Source organism: Siphateles boraxobius, unplaced genomic scaffold, assembly GCF_051911475.1.
Source record: "Siphateles boraxobius isolate OS27281-9 unplaced genomic scaffold, OSU_SipBor_1 41, whole genome shotgun sequence".
Lineage (NCBI taxonomy): Eukaryota > Metazoa > Chordata > Actinopteri > Cypriniformes > Leuciscidae > Siphateles > Siphateles boraxobius.
In genome coordinates, this window is record NW_027509042.1 from 3477127 (window position 1) to 3503392 (window position 26266).

The 26266-nt window shown below is 36.4% G+C and overlaps 1 protein-coding gene across 1 annotated transcript; it reads left to right on the forward strand.

Annotated features, from left to right (window-relative positions):
- Nucleotides 1-321: 321 nt before the first annotated feature.
- On the forward strand, nucleotides 322-22775 carry uqcc1 (ubiquinol-cytochrome c reductase complex assembly factor 1). The gene is made up of 9 exons (XM_077197846.1): nucleotides 322-559; nucleotides 1082-1192; nucleotides 2488-2595; nucleotides 7271-7343; nucleotides 7687-7744; nucleotides 8636-8744; nucleotides 18114-18191; nucleotides 18350-18463; nucleotides 22131-22775. Exons 1-9 carry the CDS (start codon nucleotides 485-487, stop codon nucleotides 22263-22265), a joined length of 861 nt encoding a protein of 286 aa, XP_077053961.1. The 5' UTR covers nucleotides 322-484; the 3' UTR covers nucleotides 22266-22775.
- The last annotated feature ends 3491 nt before the right edge of the window (nucleotides 22776-26266 follow it).

Below are 26266 nucleotides of genomic sequence, written 5' to 3' on the forward strand. Positions count from 1 at the left end.
TATTGTATTGTATTGTATTGTATTGTATTGTATTGTATTGTATTGTATTGTATTGTATTGTAAGTGTAGTTAGCTGGTCTAGCCTAACATGATTAAAATATTTGTTACCAGCTGTGACTTTTTTCGAAGGTACACCTGGTCAAGCAACAAAACTTGGTGGAAAGGGAAAATTAAATTGATTTATTGGAATCTTAGTGGAAAGATCACATAAATTAATTGTTTTGCCAAAGAGGACCCGGGCAAAAATGATGACAAAGCTTACTTTGTGAGGCGTTTCTGCCAACAAATTTACAACAAACCCTCCCATGGTTCCACAGCTCTGATTTCCACACGGACCACTTTAAGAGCGGGACAGATTCTTTGACATTGCTGTAAAAGGGGAGGGACAAAAACAAACAGTTACAAAACGTGTTAGAAAGTATCAATCACATATTCCTGCTTTATAGTTACAATAATACTCTATTATTGTGATTTTAGCAGAACCATGTATCGGCGACCGCTGCAGTCCGCCGTTAGAAAGTTATTAAACGCTTCAGCATCGAGAGCTGTCCTCGGAAAGGTAATTTATAGAAACTTATACATACAAAAACACAGTAACGTCACCTAAGGGGTTCATATTGGGGTCCTTTAAAACGTTGTCTTGTCTTAATTTACGATCTAAGACTGACATTATAATGGTGTTTGGAGTTATTTACATTATGTATAACATAATGATGGACATCAGTAAGTCTGACCTAACCTGTACTACTACTGCACCAGACGTGGCATTATGCAAATATAGTAAATATTATAAATAATGTGTAAAATTATTAAAGCACATCTTGTAATTATTATTGTTATTATCATCAATGCATTGTGCAATAATTCTTTCGAACCTGATTCATATTGCCTACTAGTATGTAATGTTCCAATATAGAACATCTGCATACATCTACTCCTCTTGATCTGTTGGTTTATCAGTCATAATAAGACAATTAAGGGCTAAGCAGTAGTCAGTAGTCTAGTTTTCTTTTTCTTTTCTTTTTCTTCAAAAAAGTGATTGAAAATGGAAAGCACTTGTCAAGATATTTTTGCTTCTTAGGTCATTGTACAAGCTGCGTGTCAGTCCAGGGCTGTGGTTGCTTGCCGGATAACAGCGGATGCTTGGGTCCCCAATATCTCTCAATGTCGATCTCTTCACATTACTAGAGAGGTGTGTGCCGCCTTTTCCAATCTCAGTTGTCCAGTTCTTTCTCAAGCTAAGGAATCCAGTTTCAAATCAGCTAAAGGGATCCATTCTGATCTCTGGAAACTTTTTATAAGCAATAGAATCTCAATTCATATCTAGGTGGGATAATAAAACTAAGTACATAATTTTATTACAGTAACAAAAATATAATGAGAGTCATTATTGCGAATAATGATTTGTACTACAAAAATAAACTGTCCAGAGTTTTACATTTATTAGAAATTGGGTTGTATTTTTTTATGCAAAACTATGCATCTTTTTTATGCAAAACTATGCATCTTTTTTTCATTTTGATTTTAGAGTGAAAAATTAATATGTAGTTGTGAGATTGATCCAGGATGGATTCATCAACCAGTCTTAAATCAGCTAAAGTAAACTTGTCTGAACGCGATCCGATCTGATCGCAAAAGAATGTCAATTAATATCTAGGTAAGAAAAGACCGCTTAGGCTTCTGTTCAGATGCATTGTAATAGTGTAAACTGTTTTTTGAATCAGTGGTGTCATAAACATAAAATACAGCACCAGTTAAACTTTGCACACATATACTGTTTCTTTATTAGTACTATTTATATTTATTTAGTACTATATATTATAATGACAGTTATCAAAACTACGAAATCACACAAATGGAAGTAATATGGGAATGTTGCTAAAATGTAGACCAATCAAAACTCGGATCATTTTCGCTTTTAAAAAAAAATGTATACATAGGCAGAGTTTTTCTTTTTCTACAAACGTTTGACTGCTATATGTTGGCTGTAATCATTTCCTCCCTATATGAGCCCAAAGGGCAGGTGCTGATTAAGTCTACTAAACTTCTACTAGTTTAGCATTATTCCCAATCATAGCAGTAAAACATAAAGTTGCTGTGAGAAATCCATTGGGGAAGGTTTTATTGCATCCATAGTGGTGGCTTGAGGGAATTAGCTGAAAATTTTCACTGCAATGCCTTCATAAAGTTTACCTGGGTTGAGTTGAGATTTACAGGGACATTGTGAAATGCTGATCTTAAGCAGGAACAGTTGATGGATTTGGCACTTTAATGGCTATTTGTCAATAATAAAAACTAAAAACCTTAGACATCCTTCAAAATGCAACTTCAGTTGATCTTGTAACTGAAAAGGTTGTTTTTTCCCAAAATACTTTTGGTTTTGTATTATTTTGATTTGTCTTAATGCTCTCACTTTGCCAGATGCCCATGTGTCAATGTCAATGTTTAATATAGCCCTAATATAAGATGTGTTTCTTCTGTTTCAAGCTGTGTACTGTTAAAGAGACCGCACAGACTACAGACGAAGAGGTGGGGGCCTTCACTAAACTGATCGAGGCCTTGGGCTTCACTGGACCCCTCAAATACAACAAATGGGTAAATAAATCTCCTCATCTAATGTTACTAAACTGTCTTTTTTTTTCTAAATAGTCCCCTTTTGATATTTGATCATTTGTTCACAGTCTTTCATAAAATTTGATGTGTGAATTTCACAGAACTTAGAGGTGGAAAGAGTAATAAAATATTCTACTCAAGTAAAAGTACTACTACTTCAATTAAATTTTACTTAAGTAGAAGTATAATTACCGGTCTAAAAATCTACTCAAGTAAAAGTAAAAAGTAGATCATTTAAAATGTACTAAAGTAAAAGTTACTGAGTTACTTTTGTAACAGAATGGGGTAGGTGAACAGTGGGTGGGGTGGGGTGGGGGGACTCTCCCGTGTAGGGTTGTAATGGTATGAGATTTTTACAGTATGATAACGTCTCAGAAAATATCACAGTTTACAGTATTAATCAATTATTAAATAAACGGTATTATTAAATTATGGTTATTATTACTATCATCAGTTAAAATGACAGTTAAATTAAAGAAAACAGTTTTTTTGGGGGTTGAACAATTGCTTTTATTATAACAAACTTGCAGTGGTGGTAAGTAACGAAGTAGAAATACTTCGTTACTTTACTTAAGTATTTTTTTCGGGGATCTGTACTTTACTTGAGTATTTTTTATTTGCATCTACTTTTACTCTTACTCCACTACAATATTGAAGACAAAGTTTACTTTTTACTCAGTTACATTTCCCCATGCCTGCTCCAAGTATTTATTACACTGGCTTTCCAAACCAATAAAAACTTGGTTTTATTTTGAAAAAAAGAACGCGCAAGCTCTTTGCCAGCATACGCTCACATAGCAGTCAGTTCGCCATTGTGGAAGATGACCGCAGAAACAGGTGAAGGTGCAGCTCTGCCCAGCAATGACCCAGAGATTCCCGCTTACACTGTATCTTGCAGATCTTCTGTTTGATGCAGCTAATGTTATGGAACATGTCTATTGCAGAGCTGCCAACTCTCACTCATTCAGTGTGAGACACACGCAATCGACACTTTCCACACGCTCTCACGACACACATCCATTTTCTCACGCAGAGAGATTTTCTCAAGCAAAGCAAAGAGGACACTGACACCAACAGACAAGACAGAGTAGGTTACTTTTGATATGGAACAAATTCTCAGCTCTCAGATTCTGTCAATTTTATTATGAAATTCAAACAATAAATACCGTTTTGGAGCTTTTAAATGTGATGTGACAGATCGGCGCCTGCTATGGGGTGCCGTTAATCTCTTTACTACTAGTTAATTGTAAATAAACACAAATGAACAATAATAGGTAGCCTATGTTGAAAGATACAGTACAACTTACCAAAATGTATATACCTTATACATAATATCAATAAATCAGTGTTTTTCAACTGCGGATAGAGGTCAATAAAACAGCTGGAGAACAATGTCACATAACGTTACATTTACCCCAGGAAAAAAAACAAACATTTAATGACCATAGTATGTTATTTGGCTAGAAAAATTTGTATTTTATAATATATGAAATATTAGTATAAATTAGTATTTTGTTTAATGTGCACTATATATTTATTATATTTTTACTTATATCATTAAAATATTATAAAGTTGTTATTATAATAAAAATCACATGTATTTTTAACATATAATAATACCAGCTGACAGGGCTCTCTGTAGCCTATGTTTACAGAATTAGGTGAGATTTTCTTAATTTAAAAATTAACATGCATCTACTGTACCAAATATTTATCAAAATGAATCTATTGAATCAAGATCGGAATCAAACCACAATAATTTAATTGAAATTGTAAAATTTGTATCAAAGAATGGCCTACCAGTCATTGCACCATAATATGCTGTCACTAAACTTAATGAAATTGTTTAGAATTGATGCAAGGTGCTTCATTGTCTCTTGACTGATTGCAAATCTAACAAATTCTTAATTGCAGTATCTAATAATTTGTTCAATTAAAACAGATCAATTGTTTTGGGAGTGATATGCAATGTTTAATTATTGATATTTACAGTTTGAATATTTACTTTTTACTTTCGGTACTTAAGTACGTTTTAAATCGGATACTTTTGTACTTTTACTCAAGTGATATTTGAATGGAGGACTTTCTACTTTTACTGGAGTCATTTTTTATTTAGGTATATATACTTTTACTCGAGTATAATTTTTGAGTACTTTTACCACCCCTGCAAACTTGAAACCATTTGTTTGTTTTGTTTATAAAAATTTCAATAGAACATTTCTAATCAGTTAAATTCAATAATTGAAAATGAATTAGATTAACAACTAATTTTTAACATTAATAATTTATTAAATTTTTTAAGAATAATATTGTCCTATGAAATGTATTTTATTCATAAAATCATTGTTTCTTTTTATGATTTAATCCATATATATTATCAAAAACTGTGGCAATCAAATGAAAATTTAAACTTGTGTCCTTTTATTTTTTGGGGAAGAGCTGCAAAAAACAGATTTACTAAATTAAACCATGGACAAAACAATATATGCCTTAATTAATGTTTAAATAAATTGTATTATTATTGTTGTTGTTATTATTATTATTTTGAGAAGTACATTCTATTGTATGCCTACAATAGTAATATATTTCTGTCATAATTTCTGCTAGTTAAACCTTTTATTTTGACGGGTTGTAGTGAAGACCTGTTTCAAAGTGTAAGGCTATTTGACAATGGTTTTTCTCAAATAAAATAATGAAAATGCTCATTAGGCGTTCTCTCAGAGCAGCTCTGGAAATGTTCATGTATTCATCATGTACTCAAATTGTTTGTGAGACGCTGAAAACACCACGCTTCAGTATGTAGTAGACAAAGCGGATCAGCTCATTCACACCGATTCACAGAAACGCAGAACAAGCAGGTTATATATTTACATAGCAGTATTTTGCGCTTAAATATTCACAGACCATGTCGCGATTGGAATTATTGCACAGTTCTACTTTCCATGTATTCATCCATCCATCATTTTGCGTGTTTTACGTGACATCTTCTGCGTTATGTAAATTCCATTTTCATGACTGGATTCCGGGATTCCCTCTGCATCACGTAAATCATTCGGCCTGACGTTATAATCGGGACATACCTTTACCTGCAGGAGGGATGGTGTCCTAAGTATCCTCCTTTTGCAGCCACTTTTTGTCCACATTTTTTACAAATTGGATATCTATCCTCGAGGACAACCACACTTTTTTCTACATCCAAAGTATTTCCATATGGGCCATAATTCGCTTCATAAAAATTCGAAGGCGCTCCGCTTTCAGCTTCAGCTGGGTCTGCGTCACCTTGTTTGCGTGTTTGTTCTCCCGCCCTTCAATCAATGCAGTAGTTTCCGGAGTGTGATTTTTTTTTTTTTAATATTTTTTTCTCCCTTTTATTATTTTTTACTCAGTAACGGATATGATTTCAAATGTAGCGAAGTACAATACTTCAAACAAAATGTACCTAAGTAAAAGTACAATTACAGATTTTAAAAACTAAAAAAGTAGAAGTACACAAAAAAACGACTCAATTACGTAACGCGAGTAAATGTAATTCGTTACTTTCCACCTCTGCTAGAGATGCACCGATATTTATCGGACGATTTTTGATCAATTAAAAACCATCGACATATCCGCTATAGCATGAAAAGGGCTGATGAAACAAACCGATAGTTAATAACTAACTGTGTGAAGGTACCGAGTTGTATACTTCCATTTTAAAGAGATATGTTATTGTCAAATATGAATTAATGATGATAATAAAATTGATAACAAAAATAACCTCTGAAAGTTATCATGTTGTCCTTTTTGTATTTTGTTCTTGTTTTTTTATCTTACTTTGTGCCTCTCTTATAATGTTGGCCTGTTGAATGATAAATTGATCCAATCCATGTTCTATGAAAATGATTTGATGCAGCAATAAACTACCTTGTGTACCTTAATGCATGTGTTTTTGAATTTTGCTAATTTAAAACATGATAAAAAGAGGAATCTATATATTAATGACAAAATTTCAGATAAGTGAGCAACTGACAAATATCAATTTCGTAATCAGCCAACAGTTGTTTCTTAAAATTGGCATCGGCCAAAAAAATCCTGATGCTGCATCCGTAGAACTTACACATGTCCAGGTTATATTTCATGCCAAAATCATCAGAAATAAATACACTTTTATTTTGCTTATTTATGGGAAAAAATCATGATATATATTATTTAAATTGTGAAGTATTTAAATGCTGATTTAGCAAAAATAGGCATATTTTTATGATATATACTCAAAGGAATCATCAACCAGATTTTTTGCATGTTTAGTTGAATTTAGTATTTTGCTGGCATTGGTTGCATTTCCCGTTAACCCCTCAAACGACTCTACAGTGAAGTGGACACTATCAAGTTTTGGTTCTGGAATGATGACTTCATCTCGTACCGCTACCTGTTTTGTGTTTTCAAGAGCAGGGGCCACACTTTTTGAAATTCGAGATGACCTTCCATGTTAGAGTCATCAGCATCATGGCCGTCTAAAACTTCAGCATGTCTGCTTCATTTTGGGGCACATGTTCGGCTCGCTAGAACGGACTGAAAATGTGGTGTCTTGGCCAATTTCATCAGTTTCTGCTTTTGATCACACCGGATTGAGTGGCTTTTTGATCATGTGTTCACAAATGTCTCTCTTCTTTTGCAGAAAATTAAGATAGCTGCCTTGCGCATGTACACATGCTGTGTAGAAAGAATCAACTATGACGAATTTTTTGAAAGTAAGTATTTTTGGGCCTAAATCTTTTAGTTTTTTTGAACTCAGACTGTATTATGGCTTATGAGTCTTATGTCATGCTCATTTAAATTTTTTGAAGAACTCCTAAACACCCATCACTTTATCCGAAATGATGAAATGAGCGTAAAGGGACCTTTTCAGCAGCACCTGAAAGATTTATGTGGCACTTTACAGCTGTGTTACGTTGTTTTCTTTAGCTGAGGAAAAAACAGGTGTAAACCCAATAGCGGTTTTGGAATCGGAGCCCAAGTTTGCATTGGTTTGGCTACATGTTGTGTTTTCTTGTTCCCCCTTATAATGCCCTCTTCTCCCTCTTTTTCTCCCAGAGTGCTCTCTCCCCGACACGCTTAACTCCTGGTTCTTGGTGGCACAGCTCCACGTTTGGTGAGTTTTTGGTCACAGTTGAGGTTAGAACTGTGACATAGTGTCATGCAAATTCCAAATCCTTGATTTGGTTATTCATGTCATGAGTTGATTAATATTTATCTATTAAGTGGATTGCAAATGGTGTTACCCTCTTCCTAATCATTCTGAAGAGCAAAACCATACTTGCATTCAAAGCAAAAAGTGTTTTGTTTTTTTTACCAGAGATTCCAATTTTTGTGTGTGTTTGTGCTTTTATGCACTGGTTTTAATCTTAAAAGATTATAAGGTCTTTTATGCTTTTTCTTTTCCTCTGCAGTTTTTCCTACTTTTTAAGTTAAGTTTCCTATATCCAAGTTTTTTTTTTTTTACTTTCTGTGTTGCCTTGGCTTATTTGATTGTACACTGATTATTTGAGAACGAGACTTATGATTAATGGTGGCGGTTTGGCGCCAACACTTCCAGTTAAAAGCACTTAGTGCTTGCTTGTGCAACTGTGCATTCGCATTGATGACTAACTGTGTTTGTGCAGAGAAACATGGACTGAGAAAACGCTGTCTGAAATTAGTCAAACTAGCCAGTAGTTCATTCATGCATACATATGCACTCACGCCTTCTTATCATCTACAGTATAAAGCAATTATTTTCAAACAAGTGAAAACAATGCTAAACCAAGTGACAGTATCCATGCCACAGAAAATATTTTCAATTTTTGCCACAGTTTGTAAAAAAGAGTTTCAATGGTAATCAACATCAGGCCACAGATGCTGTCTATTTAACCCAGACGTTTCCTTTCTGCGAGTGTGTTGTCTGGCTGATCTCTGAAGTCTCCTGGTTACGCAGATCCTGACACAGGCTCTCAGCTTGTCAGGCTGTCTTGAGTCAGCGTTCTGCTCTGCTCTGCTCTGACAGGATGTGTCTGGTCCGGATGCGGCAGGAAGGAAGAGCTGGGAAGTACATGTGCCGTTACATCGTCCACTCCATGTGGGAGGATGTGGAGCAGAGGAGCAAGATTATGGGAGTAAGTATGTGTGCATTTGATTCAGTTGCCTCTTTTGAAACACCTTGCCACCTTGTGTGTGGCCGTCCACAATAGTGATAGACCGACATCTGTCAGCTTGAGCACTTAACTGATATTTGACCATTTTGAGATTATCCGTGACCGATAATTTGAGTTTATTTTGAAGTGGGTATTTAAATGATTCCCTTATATAGATATACTACCATTCAATATACCGTTTGGGTCATTAAGATCAGCATATTAGAATGATTTCTGAAGGATCATGTGACATTGAACACTTGAGTAATGATGCTGAAAAGTTAGCTTTGCATCACAGGAATAAATTACATTATTCATATTACAATAGATAAGTTATTTTAAATTGTGATAATACTTCACAATATTACGGTTTATGCTAAATTTTTCTAATACAGCCATGGTGTAAAAAAAAACATTTTTAAGAAGACCCCATACTTTTGAATGGCAGTGAATGTGAATGCATTAGATACGAGATATACTGTAGATGTGCATAAACAACATGTTCATAGTTAATGTGATGAACTGTGGTTCACCTGTGTGAACTTGACAGTACATCCACTAAAAATCACCAAAACACCAGTTGTTGAGAAAAACAAGACTAACTGCCTTGCTAATGTTAGTGAAGGGAAGAGATCCTACATCATTTGTGTTTCCAAATGTCTGTTTGTTTGATATATCTAATGCAATGGCATTCAGAATATACTGTTTGAAATTTGAGCCTATCAGCACTAGGTCTCATGAATCAAATACTAAGTGCTTTCTGCTTTTTAAACAACATATATTTTCTCTCACAACTGTTTTAGCATGTGAAATCGCTGATCGGGTCTGTTGTTTGGATATGTTGAAAAATGGTGAAATTATGAGGATACAGTGAAATATTGCCTGACTCTCACACACACACACACACACACCCTCAGGCTTTAGGATGTAATTACTATGCTCTACAGACTGTGGAGGCATTTTGAGCCGAGCGATGTCCAGCGGAGTAGCAAAAGGTGTTTAAATCTCTGCAAGGTCAGTAAAGATGACATGCTTCTGCTGCGCCGAGTGTGTGCATATATATGTGTGTGTGTTTGAGAGGAAGCCAACGCAAGGCGCCTTAGGGGAACTGCTGTCAGAAAGGGTGGGAACAAGACTTCAGCCCAGCTGTGAAAACAAAAATCTCTCTCTTTCTCCGCACTTCTCTTTGTTGGCACCCCCCCCCCCCCCCCCCCCCCCCAATCTCTTCTACCTTACGTCTTAATAGTAGGACTGAATTAGTATTGCTAGAACAAGAACAAGCATATTTATATTGCATATATAGCACCTAACTTATAGCAATTGCCTGGCCTAGATCATGTATTGCATAACCCTGTAAACTAGTTAACATGAACTAGATCAAACCAGCTGTGGCTAATCAGTCATCACAACCTTATGGATATGCCAGCGCATGCAAGGGCTGGATGCGAGCCAGCCGTCGACAGAATTTGTTTGAGTGTCAGTTAGAGTATTAGCAGTTTTGAGTCGTCGAGTAGTTTATTTATCCGAGGGAACAGCTCTTAGGTTTTATGGCTTAGACTTGAGGATAGAGAAAGCTTTGTTCTCAGTGAAAGGTCTAAACAAAAACTTTACATTTGAATTGTCTACAATAACACTGTTTGGTCCAAGCAAACAAGTTATAATCTGTTAGAGTGTTTGCACCATAAATCCCTTGTACAAGTTTTATATAATATATATATATATATATATATGTACTGTGTCTGTAGCCTTACATGTTCAGACACACATCTTTGTTGCATTTTGTCTTGCATTTTTATGTAGTGTCCTGCCATTAGTTATTTTTAAGGGGTTCGTAATTAATCCTGGGTAGTCAGGTTTCCAACAAGTCGCTATATATATATATATATATATATATATATATATATATATATATATATATATATACTGCCATTAGTGTTGTGTTTTACTGTGTAAAATAAAAAATTCTGAAATCATATTGGACAAATAAAAATAAAAATTCTGATAAGTCGACTAAATATTCAACCAACTAATTATCAAGTTGATTAACTACTAATATGCAGCTGATGCAATATGATGAACACAATGTACATGCAGCTTTATTTATAACTGCTTGTCCATCTGTGAAAATGTTGGAATGTAAAGCTTGTTTGTCTTATAGCAGTGTTTCCCAACTCTTTCGTCCTGGTGTGCCAGAAGTACACTGCACATTTTGTACGTCTTCCTAATCAAACACACCTGATTCAACTCTTCAGCTTCTTAGCAGCGACTCCAAGACCTGAAATGGATGTGTCAGATTAGGGAGACATCCAAAATGTGTGCCGTTGGGGGTTTTGGAAGCACTGTTTTAAAGCAATAGTTCACCCATATATGAAAAATTTCATCATTTATGTCATTCCAAACCTGCATGACTTCAATTCTTCTGTGGAGCACAAAAGTAGAGTGTTTTTTTATGTACTGGTTGGCTTGTACCTACAAAGGAATTGGGACTGGGGACTTTTTAAGTATGCAAAAGGACCATAAGCTAGAAATGAGCTAAGTAAGTGATGACACATGACAGATTTATCATTTTTGAGTGAACCATATCTCTTATGATTACCATGAGCTGGATTTGAAAATTGACATTAACCTGTTAAGTATATAAGTGTAAAAAGAATTTTTAATGTGATTGACCTCTCATCCCATGGAACTGGGCAAGAAGCCTTTATGAGACGTGTGTGAGAGAAAGACGGTGAGCATCGGAGTAAAATAAGTGCACTTAAGAACACTTTCAATTGTGTGTGTGTGTGTGTGTGTTTAATGAACTCAGCACCTCTCTTACGCCATGCTGTGAAATGACTTTTTCCATAATGTCACTTTTCCCCCTCTCCCAGAGCCCATAAATCAAAAATCTCCATTTTCTCACGAGGACTCTTAATATAATCCTCTCGTTTTTCAGGTGTTCTGTTCAGCCAGTAAGATTTTACAAGCTTATTATCAATTTAACATTGGAATTGCTGTGAATATATTAATAATAAGCCTAAAATTTAGGGCCAGATGAAATTTGGGCTCCTAAAATTGCCCCCTAGCTAGGAATGTCAAACTCATTTTATGTCATGAACCAAAATGGCACGGTTATTTTTTTTTCTTTGTTAAATATATACCCATGTAGAGTCCATAAACTTGTTGTTCTAGTTAATGACGTGACATGATTTATGAGTATAATGCAATGGAGCATGTGGAATGTATTAATTGCATTCATCATCATCATTTAGATTTCATATACACACAAAATCGGTAAATAGAGAATATTAATGACAATATTGAAAAGACAAACGGATAACCACATTTTCCTTTGGTGGATAACTTTAATGGCATAAATAAAACTTCTTCAAATAAAAATGAAAAATGTTAATAAAAAATATTAAATGTAATATTTTATTAAATATTTTCAATATTTAAATATTGAATTCCTTAGAAGCTAAAGCAGCATGTGGGATTTTTGTATTTTTAATGAAATGACTTTGTTTTTCTAGATAAAATGTACTGACACATGGCATCCTTTCCTCCAAATGTTTATTCGTATATTTATTTCCTATAGTTGCAATTGGCTCATAAACGAGAAATGAAATAAACATGCTCATTGCTCGGTCATCAGTTATGTCAGACTCTGCTGATCAGAACTCATTCACATATTCTATGAAAGTAAATGTGTGTGAAATGGAAAAGGCGTTTGACTTGTCACTTTGCCCAGCAGCTCATTTCCATCATGTGTATGAAGCAGAGGCCCGTTTCAAAGAAACCGTCGGAGCCATGATCATGCAATGCAATTTAACAGTATATTAAACAATGTTATCTCATATTTCACTCTTAATAGTTTATTTATAAACACATTCTATTTCTACCACTATTTACACATTGTATCTCTTTAACCAGAACTATTGTTACCATCATGACCAAAAACAGTATTCACTCTCCCGAACTTCAGCTAAAATGAAATGATACTTTTAAAAATTGAAACTAAAACCGCAGGTGGGTGGCAGCAAATCATTGTCTTAAAGAGTGAGTCATTGATTCAGTCAAACGATTCGTTCAAAATGGCTAATTCATTCAGTAAAGAAACATCACGGTGTTCTTCGGAGACGTGCAGTGACTCTTGTGGATTTGGTGGAACAATTTCCGTTGGCAAAATAGAGCAAAAACAGTCTAAAAATGTAAGTCACCTAATATTATGTTCTTGTTTATTGAACTGTTGTATAAAATCAGTATCGCATTTGCAAACATGCTGATATTTGTAAAACAGCATTCTTGCTTGTATGGTAACTAAATCCTGTTATATAAAAACAAGAACTTTTTTTTTGGCCCATATCTTGAATTTTGGGTGCATTATTTATAAAATTTAGTGTCATTTTTGCGCCAAGCAAAAATAGCGATGCGATATAATAGTGTGATAGCAAGGGGTGGGGCTATTTTTCGAGCACAAGCGGAGGCCCCTTCTGTTGCCAGGCCCATTTCAAGTAAAACATGGCAAAGACCGCTTTTGGTATGACATTGCCTCCAGTTTTTTGGAGCATGTACGATTTTGAATGAGATGTGAGGTGGATTGTGGTGTGGTGCGCATTTTGGCTAAAGGTACATTTAAAGGCACAGATGGCAGCGGCCATCGAGTGGCACTGTAGAAAAGTGAGCTCATTTTCCATCACTTTCTCTCACTTGAGTTCTTGTAGGTTCTCCTGCAGAGTAAATTGGCTAACAATCCTCATACATTAGCAACAAGGCAGCATATACCCTAATTAAATCTAAATGTAAATTTTTTTGCTTGTATTTTTAGTTATACATTGACCCCAGTGACATTCATACTTTTTTAACTGTAGCTTAAAGTATTAGTTGAAAATGAAAATTCTGTCATCATTTACTCACCCTTCCAAACCTTGTAAGACTTTGGTTCATCTTTGGAACACAAATGAAGATTATTTGTGAGATTTCTGTCCCTCCATTGACAGTCTACACAACTACCACTTTTACTTGAGTTTGTAAAGCGATCGTAAAACTAATCCATATCAATTGAGTGGTTCAGTCCAAATTGTCTGAAGAGTCATGATCGCTTTATGTGACGAACAAATGCACTTTAGGCTTTTTTAACGCATATGAACATTCATCAACTCACACATCAGATCTGGTAAATGGGAGCTCAAGCATGTATTAGCTTACGCAAGAACCAATGAGGGTTATTCTTGATACTTTCAGTGACTTATTTGGCAAAACTGCCTTGATTTATTGGATGGAAAAAGTTTTCTGTTAATGTTTCAAATCTGTATGACTGACTTTCTTCTGTGAAAAAAAATTAATTCATTGTAGTATTATCCATGCAATGAAAGCAATGTTGTTTAGACCCCAATGTCCTTCAAAATATCTTTAATATTCCACAGAAGAAAGAAAGTCAAACCAGTTTGGAATGACATGAGAGTGAGTAAATTATGACAGAATTGTCATTTTTGGGTAAAATATTTCATTTAAGTTACTACATAATGAAGTGATAATGGAATAACCCTAACAGCCTGTATTTGCTGTGAACACTGGCTCTGTGAAGACAGGCACATGTGTGTACACTCTGACCTGATGTGGAAGTCTGTTTTCACAGGTCAGAAGCGAGGAGTTATTTCGTATTGTGCCCGACAACGTTATTTTTTAAGCTGTGAAAAATCGTGTGTAAACGGAGTGTAATCAGCGCGTCTGGCAGGTCCGTAACAGGTCCACTCTGTTGGATCTGGATACAGTTACGGCGCTGGAAATGGAAGGACCCCCACTCACTCAATCCTCACTACGGTTAGGTTACTTCGCCTAATTGTGCTAAAATACTTGTCATTTGTGCCATGTTAGACCAACCCCCCTTGAACTTTACCTCTACACACACTCACGAGTGTGCCGGGGTGTGTGTGTGTGATTCTGGGAGTTTTTCTAAGCCGTAGTAATAACAGTGAAGTGAGATATGACACTAATTTGGCGGTATAGGAGCGGGATTCTGCCTCTCAAGCAGTTTTTGGTCCCTCAGCCTGATTAGTGTGAGGGATTAAATATCCCAGCCTGGTTTTACCAACCTGCGTCACAACATGGGAAAGGAGGATTGAGGGACGCAGATGGATGAACGGGAGAGGAGATCAGGGTTGACACTGGGAGGGAAAAATTAAAGACGGGAAGCAAGTAAGAGGAGAAAAGAAACATACTCAAGTATGCAAAGTAGTGTGTTGCAAGCATGCAGTTCCCATTGTATGTACTTGACTAATGTCTTGCTTTACTGTGGTGGTGAAAAACATCCTTTCTCAAGCATTGATTCTTTATGAGAGTAGTTAACCTGAAAAGAATCGATTCTCTGATTCCGAGGAATCTAGTCTGAAGTTTTGATTCATTCAGGTGATTTGAGCCTTTTGATTTTTTTTCAGCAAAAAGACTCATTCAGATTTGATGTGGCTTGGTCAATCAGGGCTTAAAAATAAGTAATATTCAGAAATATTATTGATTTGAGTGTACTGACACTAGTGAATCAGAATTCACTAATGACACGGCTGACTTCTGTAGAGCTTTTTTATAGCTGAATTGAATTTTTCATAATTGATTAATTTTGCAAAATCAACAGTGTTATTTTCCTGTTATTACTGTGAAGCTGCTTAGAAACGATATGTAGTGTAAAGCACTATATAAATAAATGTAACTTGACTTCATTAATTAATTTGGTGACCCTATAGATTACTTTATTACACATATCTGAATCATTCACTCAGATTCGTTCAAAAAGAGTATTTTGAATGAATTCTTTGCAGAGTTCTCTGAAAGTGAAAGAGAATTGCTTAGAATTAACGTTCACATACTTGCGTGGAATGTTTCGGTCTGTAGGCATGAACACAAAGGAGAGCGAGCGTGCAGAGAGGACGGGGAGGGTAGAAGAGTTAAAGCACAGCCAGATGAGATTGATTATTTGCAGGTCTGTGTAATTATGCACAGGTGCTTTTCTGCCCCGTGTGTACACGAACACACACACACACACGCATAGTGACCCGACACACTCCAAGCATGCAGAAAACCTGACATACAAGACTTAAGAATAAACACACTTGTTTTGAAAATCTCCCCACCCAAAGCCTCCCAAGGGTTGGTGTCTGTGGCCGGTGTGCGTGTGTGTGTTTAGATTAATTTGGAGCGAAGCACCTGGGCAGGCCCCTCGCTTCAGATCCAGTCCTGCTTTTGTTTTCAGGCGTAAGATTGTTGCATTGTCCTCCATGTGTTGGATATTTACTGCCAAGGACAATTCCAGCTCTGACACTAAACACATAATTTTGATCTCAAAGTTAGGCAGATACTCAAATTGCTTCATCACCTGTGTTAGCGACTAAATGATGCTTCACTAATTATGCAAAAATCACTGTGAGGAAATCTCCACTCACAATTTTTTGTGTTTGATTGTACTTTTCAGTGGCTGGTTGATGGATCCGAAATGATCTGTTAATGGCTAAATATTTTATTTTAGCTTTAAGCACCATAAGTTCCCCTTTACCTTGCTTCACAAATTAAACAAAAGTCACAGTAAAGGTGTTTGTTTGTTTTTCCGTTTTTTTCCCACTGCAAGATAAGATGTGATTGTAGTTTTCAGTTACTGGTTTCAGGGTCCAAAATCATTTATTTATTTATTTATTTATTAGGTGTTCAAGCACTTTGGTGCTGAAAACCTATTGTAATTGCTATTTGAAAAAAAAAATCCCCTAAAACGCATCGTGCAGCCCAAACCGTAAGGCCCAGAGACTTGAAACTTGGCCAGATGGTAGGCCTCAATTTGGGGACAACCTATCAGAGTATGACCCCGATTAGCCCATAGATGACGCTACGGCAACCAAAAGTACTAAATTGCGCATAACTCCTCAAACGTTTGACTTAGATTCAAGGTCTTTAGACCATCCTTGATCCTTGGCTCAAGACGGACAAGATGTATATCTCAGATTTCTATTTAGGCAACAAAAAAAAATGTTATGTCGAATTTTGTCCAAAACCTACTTTTGCAAACTAGTCCCTGGTTTTTCGCCCGATCAGAACCAAACCAGTCTAGGCCTATTCTCTGGACTCTCTAGATCAATAATTATCGAAAAAAAACGTGAAATTTTGCATTTGGGTGGCTGTAACAGGGTCATTTAGAAGAGGGGCGTGGCAAAATACGATCAAAAGCCTATAAATCATAAAGGAAAAGTCAAAGCTTCACAAAAATTGATGAGCATATGTGTCATAACATGGTGTAGAAGCATGCAAAATTTCATGGAGATCGGAACATAGGTGGCGCTATAACTGTCAAAAAGGTCTCATTCTTATTAGGTGTTCAAGCACTTTAGTGCTGAAAACCTATTGTAATTGCTATTTGAAAAAAAAATTCCCCTAAAACGCATCCCAGAGACTTGAAACTCGGCCAGATGGTAGGCCTCAATTTGGGGACAACATATCAGAGTATGACCCCGATTAGCCCATAGGTGGCGCTACAGCAACCAAAAGTACTAAATTGCACATAACTCCTCAAACGTTTGACTTAGATTCAAGGTCTTAGATTCACTGTGATCCTTTGCTCAAGACAGACAAGATGTATATCTCCAATTTCGATTTAGGCAAAAAAAAAAAGTTTATATCGAATTTTGTCCAAAACCTACTTTTGCGAACTAGTCCCTGGTTTTTCGCCCAATCGGAACCAGACCAGTCTAGGCCTATTCTCTGGACTCTCTAGATCAATAATTATCGGAAAAAAGTTGAAATTTTGCATTTGGGTGGCTGTAACAGGGTCATTTAGAAGAGGGGCATGACCAAATACGGTCAAACGCCTATAAATCCTAAAGGAAAAGTACATCTATGATGTCAGTGGTTAAATGCTTGCTACATAAAACTTAATGTCTTTTGATGCTTTTGAGCTTAACTGCCTTAACTGTTTGAACACCGCTAAATGCTGCTTGCAGTTTTAATTCTATTTTAGTTTTATTTATTTATTTATTTATTTATTTATTTATTTATTTTAGACTATTATCTAACTTTTTTTCGACAGGATTACTGGCCAGTACCTATAATATCTAAATGGGCATATTGTGAATTATGATTAAATGTTCTGGCTAAATTTTTAGATGGTTGCTGGAAATGTCAAATTGGTCTGAATATTGTGTTTTGCTTCATTGTTTCACTTTGCATTTAAGTGCCTAAAGGATGCAGTAATATTTTATTTTGTTTTATTTTTTTTATTTTTTTTTGTTCTATTATTTTATTTTAGTCTGTTATTAGTTATGGCAAATTCATAGTATTGGTAAATTGAATTAATGGTAAATTTTGCTTCATTGTCTCGCTTTATTTTTTTCACAGATTGATGCTATTCATAGGAAAGAGAGCATGAAGGTGATGACGGAGACGTTCTACGCTGCACTTTTTGGTTATGATGAGGTAAGCTGTTGAACATTATCAGTACTCATAAGTTTTGCATATTGTAACTTATTCTGACCTAGATCCACCCACTTAGACAGAAAGGTGATATTTCAGATTAATAACTGTCGAGAGTTAACAGTAAAGTTTAGTGCTCGTGTCTCTACTGTATGTTTTAGGGAATTCTTTCAGACGATTGCGTTCTTGCGGCAGCGCTCTGGAGGAACATGTTTAACAGACAGTGTGAAGACCCCAGACAGCTCGAGATGATGGTTGAATATGTTCGCAAACAGGTCAGTGTGTACCTTTGCACACTTCTGTGTGTGTGTGAAAGGTCAGAGGCCAGTTCTCTACTCCTGTGCTAACAGAGACATGTTGTATATACAACACCAGCTTCCTCACACACATAAACGCATTCGAGTTCTGCACGTCACCCACTCCGTCACTCAAATCAACTGGCACCGTGTTTAACAAGCAAACGCCCCCTTCTTCTCCACCCCATAATGTGACATTCATTGAGTTGGAGGTCAGCATTTACAGTGTGCTGCTGGTGGAGAGCTTTCCTTTCCTTTTCACCCCTTTATGAGCCCCTCTTCAGGCTCAACAACATAAATGCCAGAGCTGCACAATGAATCGAAAACATAATCGAGAGTTGATTTTGACTGCTGTGATGTACTTATCATGAAAAGTGTCTGTTAAGCCAGGCACACACGATGCAATTTAGTGATTAGTTAAGTTTGTGAGCAGTCGTACAAGCTTACAAAAAAATTTTTCTCTTGGGAGAAATCGCACAGAAACCATTGATGCTGAAATTACGGGCCGTGCTGAGTACGTTACGAACACCTCTCGACGATTTCCCCAAATAATGGGTGGTTGGCCAGATTTTGACCAGTGTATAGGCTGTCCCCTATTGCCACATCATACACAACCATGTCACATAGGCTAGATTTACGAATAATATTATAGCAAATAAAAATGAGCAAATGAAGCTGAATGAGCTGAAGCTGAATGAAGGGATATGCAGCCTTCCGTTTAAGAAGCACCCAAGGTCTTTGTTTGATTCTGATTTGTTTTCTTTCCAATAAATTTGGGTATATTTCAGTTATAATGTCAAATTTACCATACAAATTTAATTTAATGAAACAACATCTGGGGTTTTGTGGAAGAAAGATGATTTTTGAATAATAAATGTAGTATTATAATTAATTTATATAAAATATAATTTTGTATATCGATATCTATCGATAACCGATATATTGGCCAATAAATCTAAATCTAAATCCAAATTTTTATATTATTTTTGAGAACCTGATTACAAAAAACAAGTCTCACATGTCTCAAGCACACAATTATTTTCTCATAATAATTTAATGTAGCCTATATGACAGACTTGTGGTGCACTTTACTGTATTTACTGTATTTTCCTTTTTTGAAGTGATTCCAATCATCTTTCAAGCTATTCAAAACCATCATGGTGAACAGTGCGCATCTGAAGTGTCTCAGCTAAAGGAAATAATCTTTTTTGTTTATCGGCTTTAATATATTGGCCAGATGTTCTTATCAGGCCGTTAATGATAATTTTAAAAATGAACATATATCGGTGTAACGTCCTCGGGTGGATGAAGAAGATGAAGGTAGGCGAAGATACAAAATTGCAAAGGTTTTATTCCAATAAGTAAATACCCAAGCAAACAGAACAGTGTGCTAGTGCACAAACAATAACCAGCAATGAAAAGGAGTGAGAGGGGAACTTAAATACACAGATAATGACAAGGACAACAGGTGACGGTGATGATGATGACGAGGGTGATGAGGCGCAGGTGATGATGACAGGGGATTCTGGGAAGTGTAGTGAAGACACAGATGAAGAAGGCGGTGAATGTGACAATCGGCCGATACCGATTTGGTGGCTGATATATCGTTCATCCCTAGCAGTGTATGTAATGAATATATATATATATATATATATATGAAATTGTCAAAATATTCACCATATGAATTTTTCTGTATCAAATCGTGCAGCCCTACCTCTGACGCTCATATTGAGAAACATACATCTTAAACAATAACTTGTGCCAAATCCTTTTGTAATTTAAGGATTTGCAAAGTTTAAACAGTTTTCTGCCATTCATAGACGAGCTGATTCATTGGCGTGAAACTTTGAGAGATTCCTCCAGCACACACACCTTACCCTCTGGCGAGAGTGGCGTGTCATCACAGATGTAAACATAAACAGGAACTGTTGACCTGCCAGTGTTGTCACGCCAATGTGTGTCAGTAATTTCCGTTGCGCTAACAACAGGCTTTTACATCTGTGAGTCTTGAGTTCTTGACCTGAAATAGAGCAGATTGAACTGTTTTGTTCAAAAGCACACAAAAAAACAGGTAATATTGGTGCATCCCTAATAAATTCAACAGGTTTCCGCCCTTGGACTTTTTCCCGGCATGTTTATCCATCAATACATGATTATCTGGAAGAAAGTCTGTGTGAAGATCACATCGCCCGGTCTCCATCATTCAACAAAACACAAAATGCGAGTTCTCCATCGCTGACGAGTCCATGAGCTCATTACAGGTGCGGGCAGGAATTTATTACAAACGAGTGTGTTTGCGCGACGCGACCGAGCAGGTGCCTGCAGGCATTCTGCGAAAAAGAAAGAAAAACAACAAATAAGCGTCATCCGTGTGTCAGGGGCCGCCTTAGCTCTGGATGGAGGGAGAAGCAGAAGGTGAAATGAAAAGAAAACAGTCACAGGTGCAGCGACTGATGACACAGCGCAGAGAGGGACACCGGCGTCGTGGCGACAGTGGACTCTCCTGATGAAGTCACACGCTGATGCATATGTGCGCTGGTGCTTGACTGCATCGTCATTCAACGCTAATTGCTCTCGACAAACACTCGCTAGCTCTGACAACATTGCGTGTGCGTTCGAGTTTTTAAACTCCTGCAGCATTAAGAATGGTCCACTGGCTCGTTTAAAGTGTGGCGAGTGTGGAAATGGAATGGATGACATATTTCACCCTCCAAAAATCTGATATTATTTACTCAACCTCATGTCATTCCAAACCCTTATCATTTCCTTTATTTGGTGAAACAAAATTAGATGGTTTGAACATTTGTTGCATTTTAGGATGCATTGTCTTCCATTGTATCTCCCACCCACCCATACTATGGAAGTCAATGGTTGCCATCAGCTGTTTGATTACTAAGATTCTTTCAAATATCTTCATTTGTTTTCAACAGAACACAGAAACTCATACAGGTTTGGAACACCATGAGGGCGAGTATGTGATGACAGAATTTTCCTTTTAAGCATGGCTCATCCAGTCAGGTTTTATAGCTTTAAGTGTCTGTTGTTGAGTTTTCATCGGTTTGTAATGAGTTCCCATGACGCTGCTCTGGTCCTGCATTCATTAGCACAGCTGTCTTCACTGTAGTCGAGTTTTAATTAGTTTTCCTGCTTTAAACACTAGGAGGTGAATTCATAGAGGTCTGTCTTTTTACAGCGCTGTTGTAGAAACCATGTAAATTGAGCCCTGGATTTGATCAGGCTCGCTGTGAGGTTCTGCCCCTGAGTTTGAATCACACTTTTATTTCATGAATTCATTGTTGTGCGGCTAGTAGCCACACTTTTCACTATAGTGAAGTACTAACTAGTGTAGATTTATTTGATTTGTTTATTTATTTAGAAGTCAATGACTACATTTGTGTACGATGGTACATTGCTTGGCGAGCAAAAAAAGCTATTGAATATTTTCATTTTTGCCTATGAAAATTGATGCAGTTCACACTCCACACAAGCTTTTTACAGTATATTAAACGTGTGACAACTTGCCCCAGCCAGACGTTTCTGAAAAAATAGCCTTTGCCTTCAAACTTGTTGGTCAAAATATGCTTCCATTGTATAGTAGCCCAAGTGTCACCTGCAGATAATCCAGATGTTGTTTTCTCCAACACAGATGCAGTTCATCGATGCTCTGGATGGGGAGGACCTGCTTTTAACAGGAGAAGTTAAATGGCGCCCCCTGGTGGAGGAGAACGCCCAGAGCATCCTGAAGGTTCTCACCCCCACTTACAATGATGCTGGTCTCTAAGAGCTGCCAATCAGGACACGATCTGCCAATCAGGAAGAAGCACTCACCTACCTGATTAGCCACACCCTCTTCCTGTCTGTGTCTTTCTCTCCCTCTTCTTCCCTGACTTTCCTGGCTCACCTTCCCCACTGATTAGTCAGCTTCTCATGTCAACACAATGTTGGGAACACGACAAACAAGCGCACAGCACACACACATACCGGTACACACATTTGTTCTCACGTGTTTTGAGAGTAATAAGGACTCATCAGAATGGTTTTGCACTCTCCTTTTCTAAATCTAGAGTATTCTTGTATTTATATGTGTCTTTACATTTGTTGCAATATTTATAGGAATATTTCCTGGCTCTTTCACTGTATCTCTCCTCAGCGTTTACACTGCGAACAATTGTTGTTGTTTTTATTTTACTCTCAATTTGTTGGAGGAAAATGTTTTTAGTGTGTGTGAATGTGAGTGTATTTTTTTTTTGTCAGGGTCGTCCACCAATAAAAGCGCTTCTCGTGTAATGACCTCTTCTGACCTCACAGGAATTTCACTCTTTGTGTCTTTCTGTTTAATTACAACCATTTCCTGCTTTCTTTTGAGCACCTTTGGAATTTCTCTGTTGGTCTCGCTGGTTGTGTTCAGAATATAATATTAGCGTATTGCTTACTGAGTGAATCACCCTCCATAAAAACTAAAATCACTTTTATGACATTCATCACACTGTAAATAGGTCAGGTGTTGCACATTGTATTATGGGATACAGTATTCCACACAGTGTACATATACTATTTTTGCAGTATGCAGTATACAGATAATTATGTGAAGTTTCTAATAAAAAGACAAGGTGTCAGTACTGAAACCGATAATACACAGCTTGTCACTGCATTTACAGTAACTCATTTGAAGAATGGAACTCCTATCATGTAAATCCAAGCAGTAACTTCAGAACTATATACACAATTATACCCGTGAAGCCACTCGCACCAGTAATGCCGATAATAGTTCTCATCACTATAAGGATCTTTAAACCTCAAACAACATTCATGTTTGTACAGTGTGAAAGAACAAATATAAGTGCTTATATATGAAATGTATTTCCCTGCCTTTAAATTCTCAGAAACGTCTTTCCTCATAGACTTCCAAATAACATTGTCATTGATATTGTTGAGAACTGGTTTTGAATCCAGGATATTTCTTTAGTGCTAGTCATTCATTGGAAATGCTTTTTCCCCCTGAGACAACAGAGGGCGCTAAAATTAGCCAAGAAATCTGCTGTGCTGTCTTCACCAGCTCAGTGAAGTTTGGAGGGATTATATAATCCTTAATGCCAAGGTGGAAAATCCTCATCTTCCCATATGTTGTGTTGACCGATGAATGTGTCATCATCACGTATCATGTGCTTGACAAATCCATCATACATATATTGTACAAGCTTGTATTTGTAACATCCATCTCTCCGTCTATGTCTATCTTCTCTATCTGTGTCAAATCGATTGATCGCAATTAATTACATCTAACATAAGTTTGTGTTTACATAACATGTGTGTGTGTATAAATATGTGCGTATGTGTATGTGTGTGTATATATATATATATATATATATATATATATATATATATATATCTGTTCTGTTGTTCTATCCATCATTCTGTCTTTCTATACATGAAACCTATAGAATTTCGTAGTTCCAGGTGCCCAGTTTGTCTGGATATACTAGGCTAAAGGTGTTGATACACAGGGCAACTTTTTGAGCAATGTTTCTGGGCAATGTTGCCATGAAAGGGCAACCAGATGAGAGACAGGGTCCACGACCGATCTAAATTATCCAGATAGAAATGTATCGCCCATTTTCAATAGGAAAGTGCCCAAGCAACAATCGCTTGGCAAGATTGCCCAGCAACATTGCTCAAAAAGTTGCCCTGTGTATCATCACCTTTAGTGTTTGAAAGGTAGATCATGTTGAAGTTTCTGTGTTGTCACTGTGCCAGTGGTAAAACCGATGAGTCAGTGGAGGGTGATAAACACAAGGATGTTGTTCATCATCTCTGACCCTGTCGTCCTGCTCACATGATGCTTCTGTCACTCTTCTGTTGCCTGAGGTTTGCTCAGTCTTTTGTGTGCTGAGCTGAGACCAGCTTTAATGTTTGCTAACAATCGCCATTAAGTCTAATTAGTTAGTTGGAATCCATCCTGATTTCCTCATGGCTTCTTTGTTTTCTCGTAACTGACCTGTATAACACATGGCTGCTGTTGTGTGATCTTTAGAGCTTATGACAGGCCAAAGACAGGTGAGTTACATGCAGTTCAACAAGATTATTCTCAGTGCCGTCATTCCCTGGCAAGCCTTTCCTTAATCACTGAACGTCCAGTGACACTCAGACACTCCTATAGGTTTTTCTCTTTCTTCTAAATGCACAACAAAAATGCCCTACTTGTTGCCTGACAATAGTATGGGGTTTTCTTAGTGTCATTAGTGGGTTTGTTAAGGTGCTGCTATCTATCTGCTATTAATATCACCAGGCCAAGGTTCTCAGATAGTGTTTAATGGATGACTTGACAAAACAAAATAAAACCGAAAGCTTGTATTTAAAGTAGTTTTATTTTTACTACTAATTTTAGTAATAATTTTGTTTTAAATTTGGTTAATTTTATTATTTTTATTGTTACATCTTACATAGTTTTTGTCGTTTTACTGTTCAAAGCAAGATTTTTTTTAAAGAAATGAATTATATTCAGCAAGGTGGCATTACATTGGTCAACAGTGACAGTAAAACATTTGTTACAAAAGATATATATATATATATATATATATATATATATATATATATATATATATATATATATATATATATATAAAGATATATATTATATTTCAAATGAATGCTGTTCATTTGAACTTTTAAAGAATGCTAAAAAAAATATATTATCACTTTCCACAAAAATATTACAACAACTATTTTCAACATTGATAATAAGAAATGTTGCTTGAGCGGCAAATCAGCATATTAGAATGATTTCTGAAGGACCATGTGACACTGAGGACTGGAGTAATGATCACAGGAATACATTGCATTTTAATAGAAAACAGTCATTTTAAATTGCAATATTTCATTATTAACACAAACAGGAAATGTTTAGTTCTACTCAGTAGTTCAGTGCACAATTTTAAACAATGGAGTAGAAATAAACTATTTTGCTTCTTATATGAAATTTTATTGATGGGCCAGAACAAATTGTCACACTTTGGTTTGAGTGTATTCAGTCGTGTTAACATGAACAATGTGGACATTAACCTTCCCTGTTAATCCTCTCAGCAGTCATTATGCATGTTACCAGCTTTACTGGTGTATTTGACAGAGCTGAGAAAGTGCACAGAAGAACATCAGCAAGACGCTGCATGCAAGCGCTCCTGTTTTTACATGAATGATTTGCTGTAGGTGTATTCTTCAAATGCCATCTCACTGTGGAAAGAGATGTTTGAGCTCTGAAGCTTCCCAAGCAAAAATGACCGGTTACACCCATCTAAAATGCTGACAGTCTCTGGATATAATGTGCAATCTGATTGGCTGCTGCTGATTTGAATCAAAGCAAGATGTGCTGTTGTTGCATAGGCTACCCTGTTTTTGAATATTTGAGCATCATTTAAAAATGCCTGATTGCCGTTGCAGCATACTGTAGCTTTTCCTGTAACAAGGCTCTTTTCTGACAAGTTGTGGTGTAGGTTTACGAAACACTTCATAGCTGCATTGTTGTCACCTTTTATTGTGCCTGTAGTTTGATGTTTGTGTGCGCTGAAGCTGTAATATTAATAGATGATTTGTTGATCGTAGAAACACTTCATAGGGTTATTGCTTCATCACAGATTCGTCAAGCCCCTGCGAAATTTCAAGTTAAAATATATATTTTTAAATATAATCGGTAACTACTTAAAGCTTTTATGTAATGCATTATAAAGGTATGTATTCATAAACAATGTGAGTATGATGCATTATATCTTTTCATAAATAATTGTAACC

Excerpts from the sequence above, each read along its gene's own strand:
- uqcc1 (XM_077197846.1), top strand. The coding sequence starts at position 485 with ATGTATCGGCGACCGCTGCAGTCCGCCGTTAGAAAGTTATTAAACGCT. Across the intron at positions 7,745-8,635 it reads GTGGCACAGCTCCACGTTTG|GATGTGTCTGGTCCGGATGC; the intron begins GTGAGTTTTTGG and ends CTGCTCTGACAG. Across the intron at positions 18,192-18,349 it reads CACTTTTTGGTTATGATGAG|GGAATTCTTTCAGACGATTG; the intron begins GTAAGCTGTTGA and ends TGTATGTTTTAG.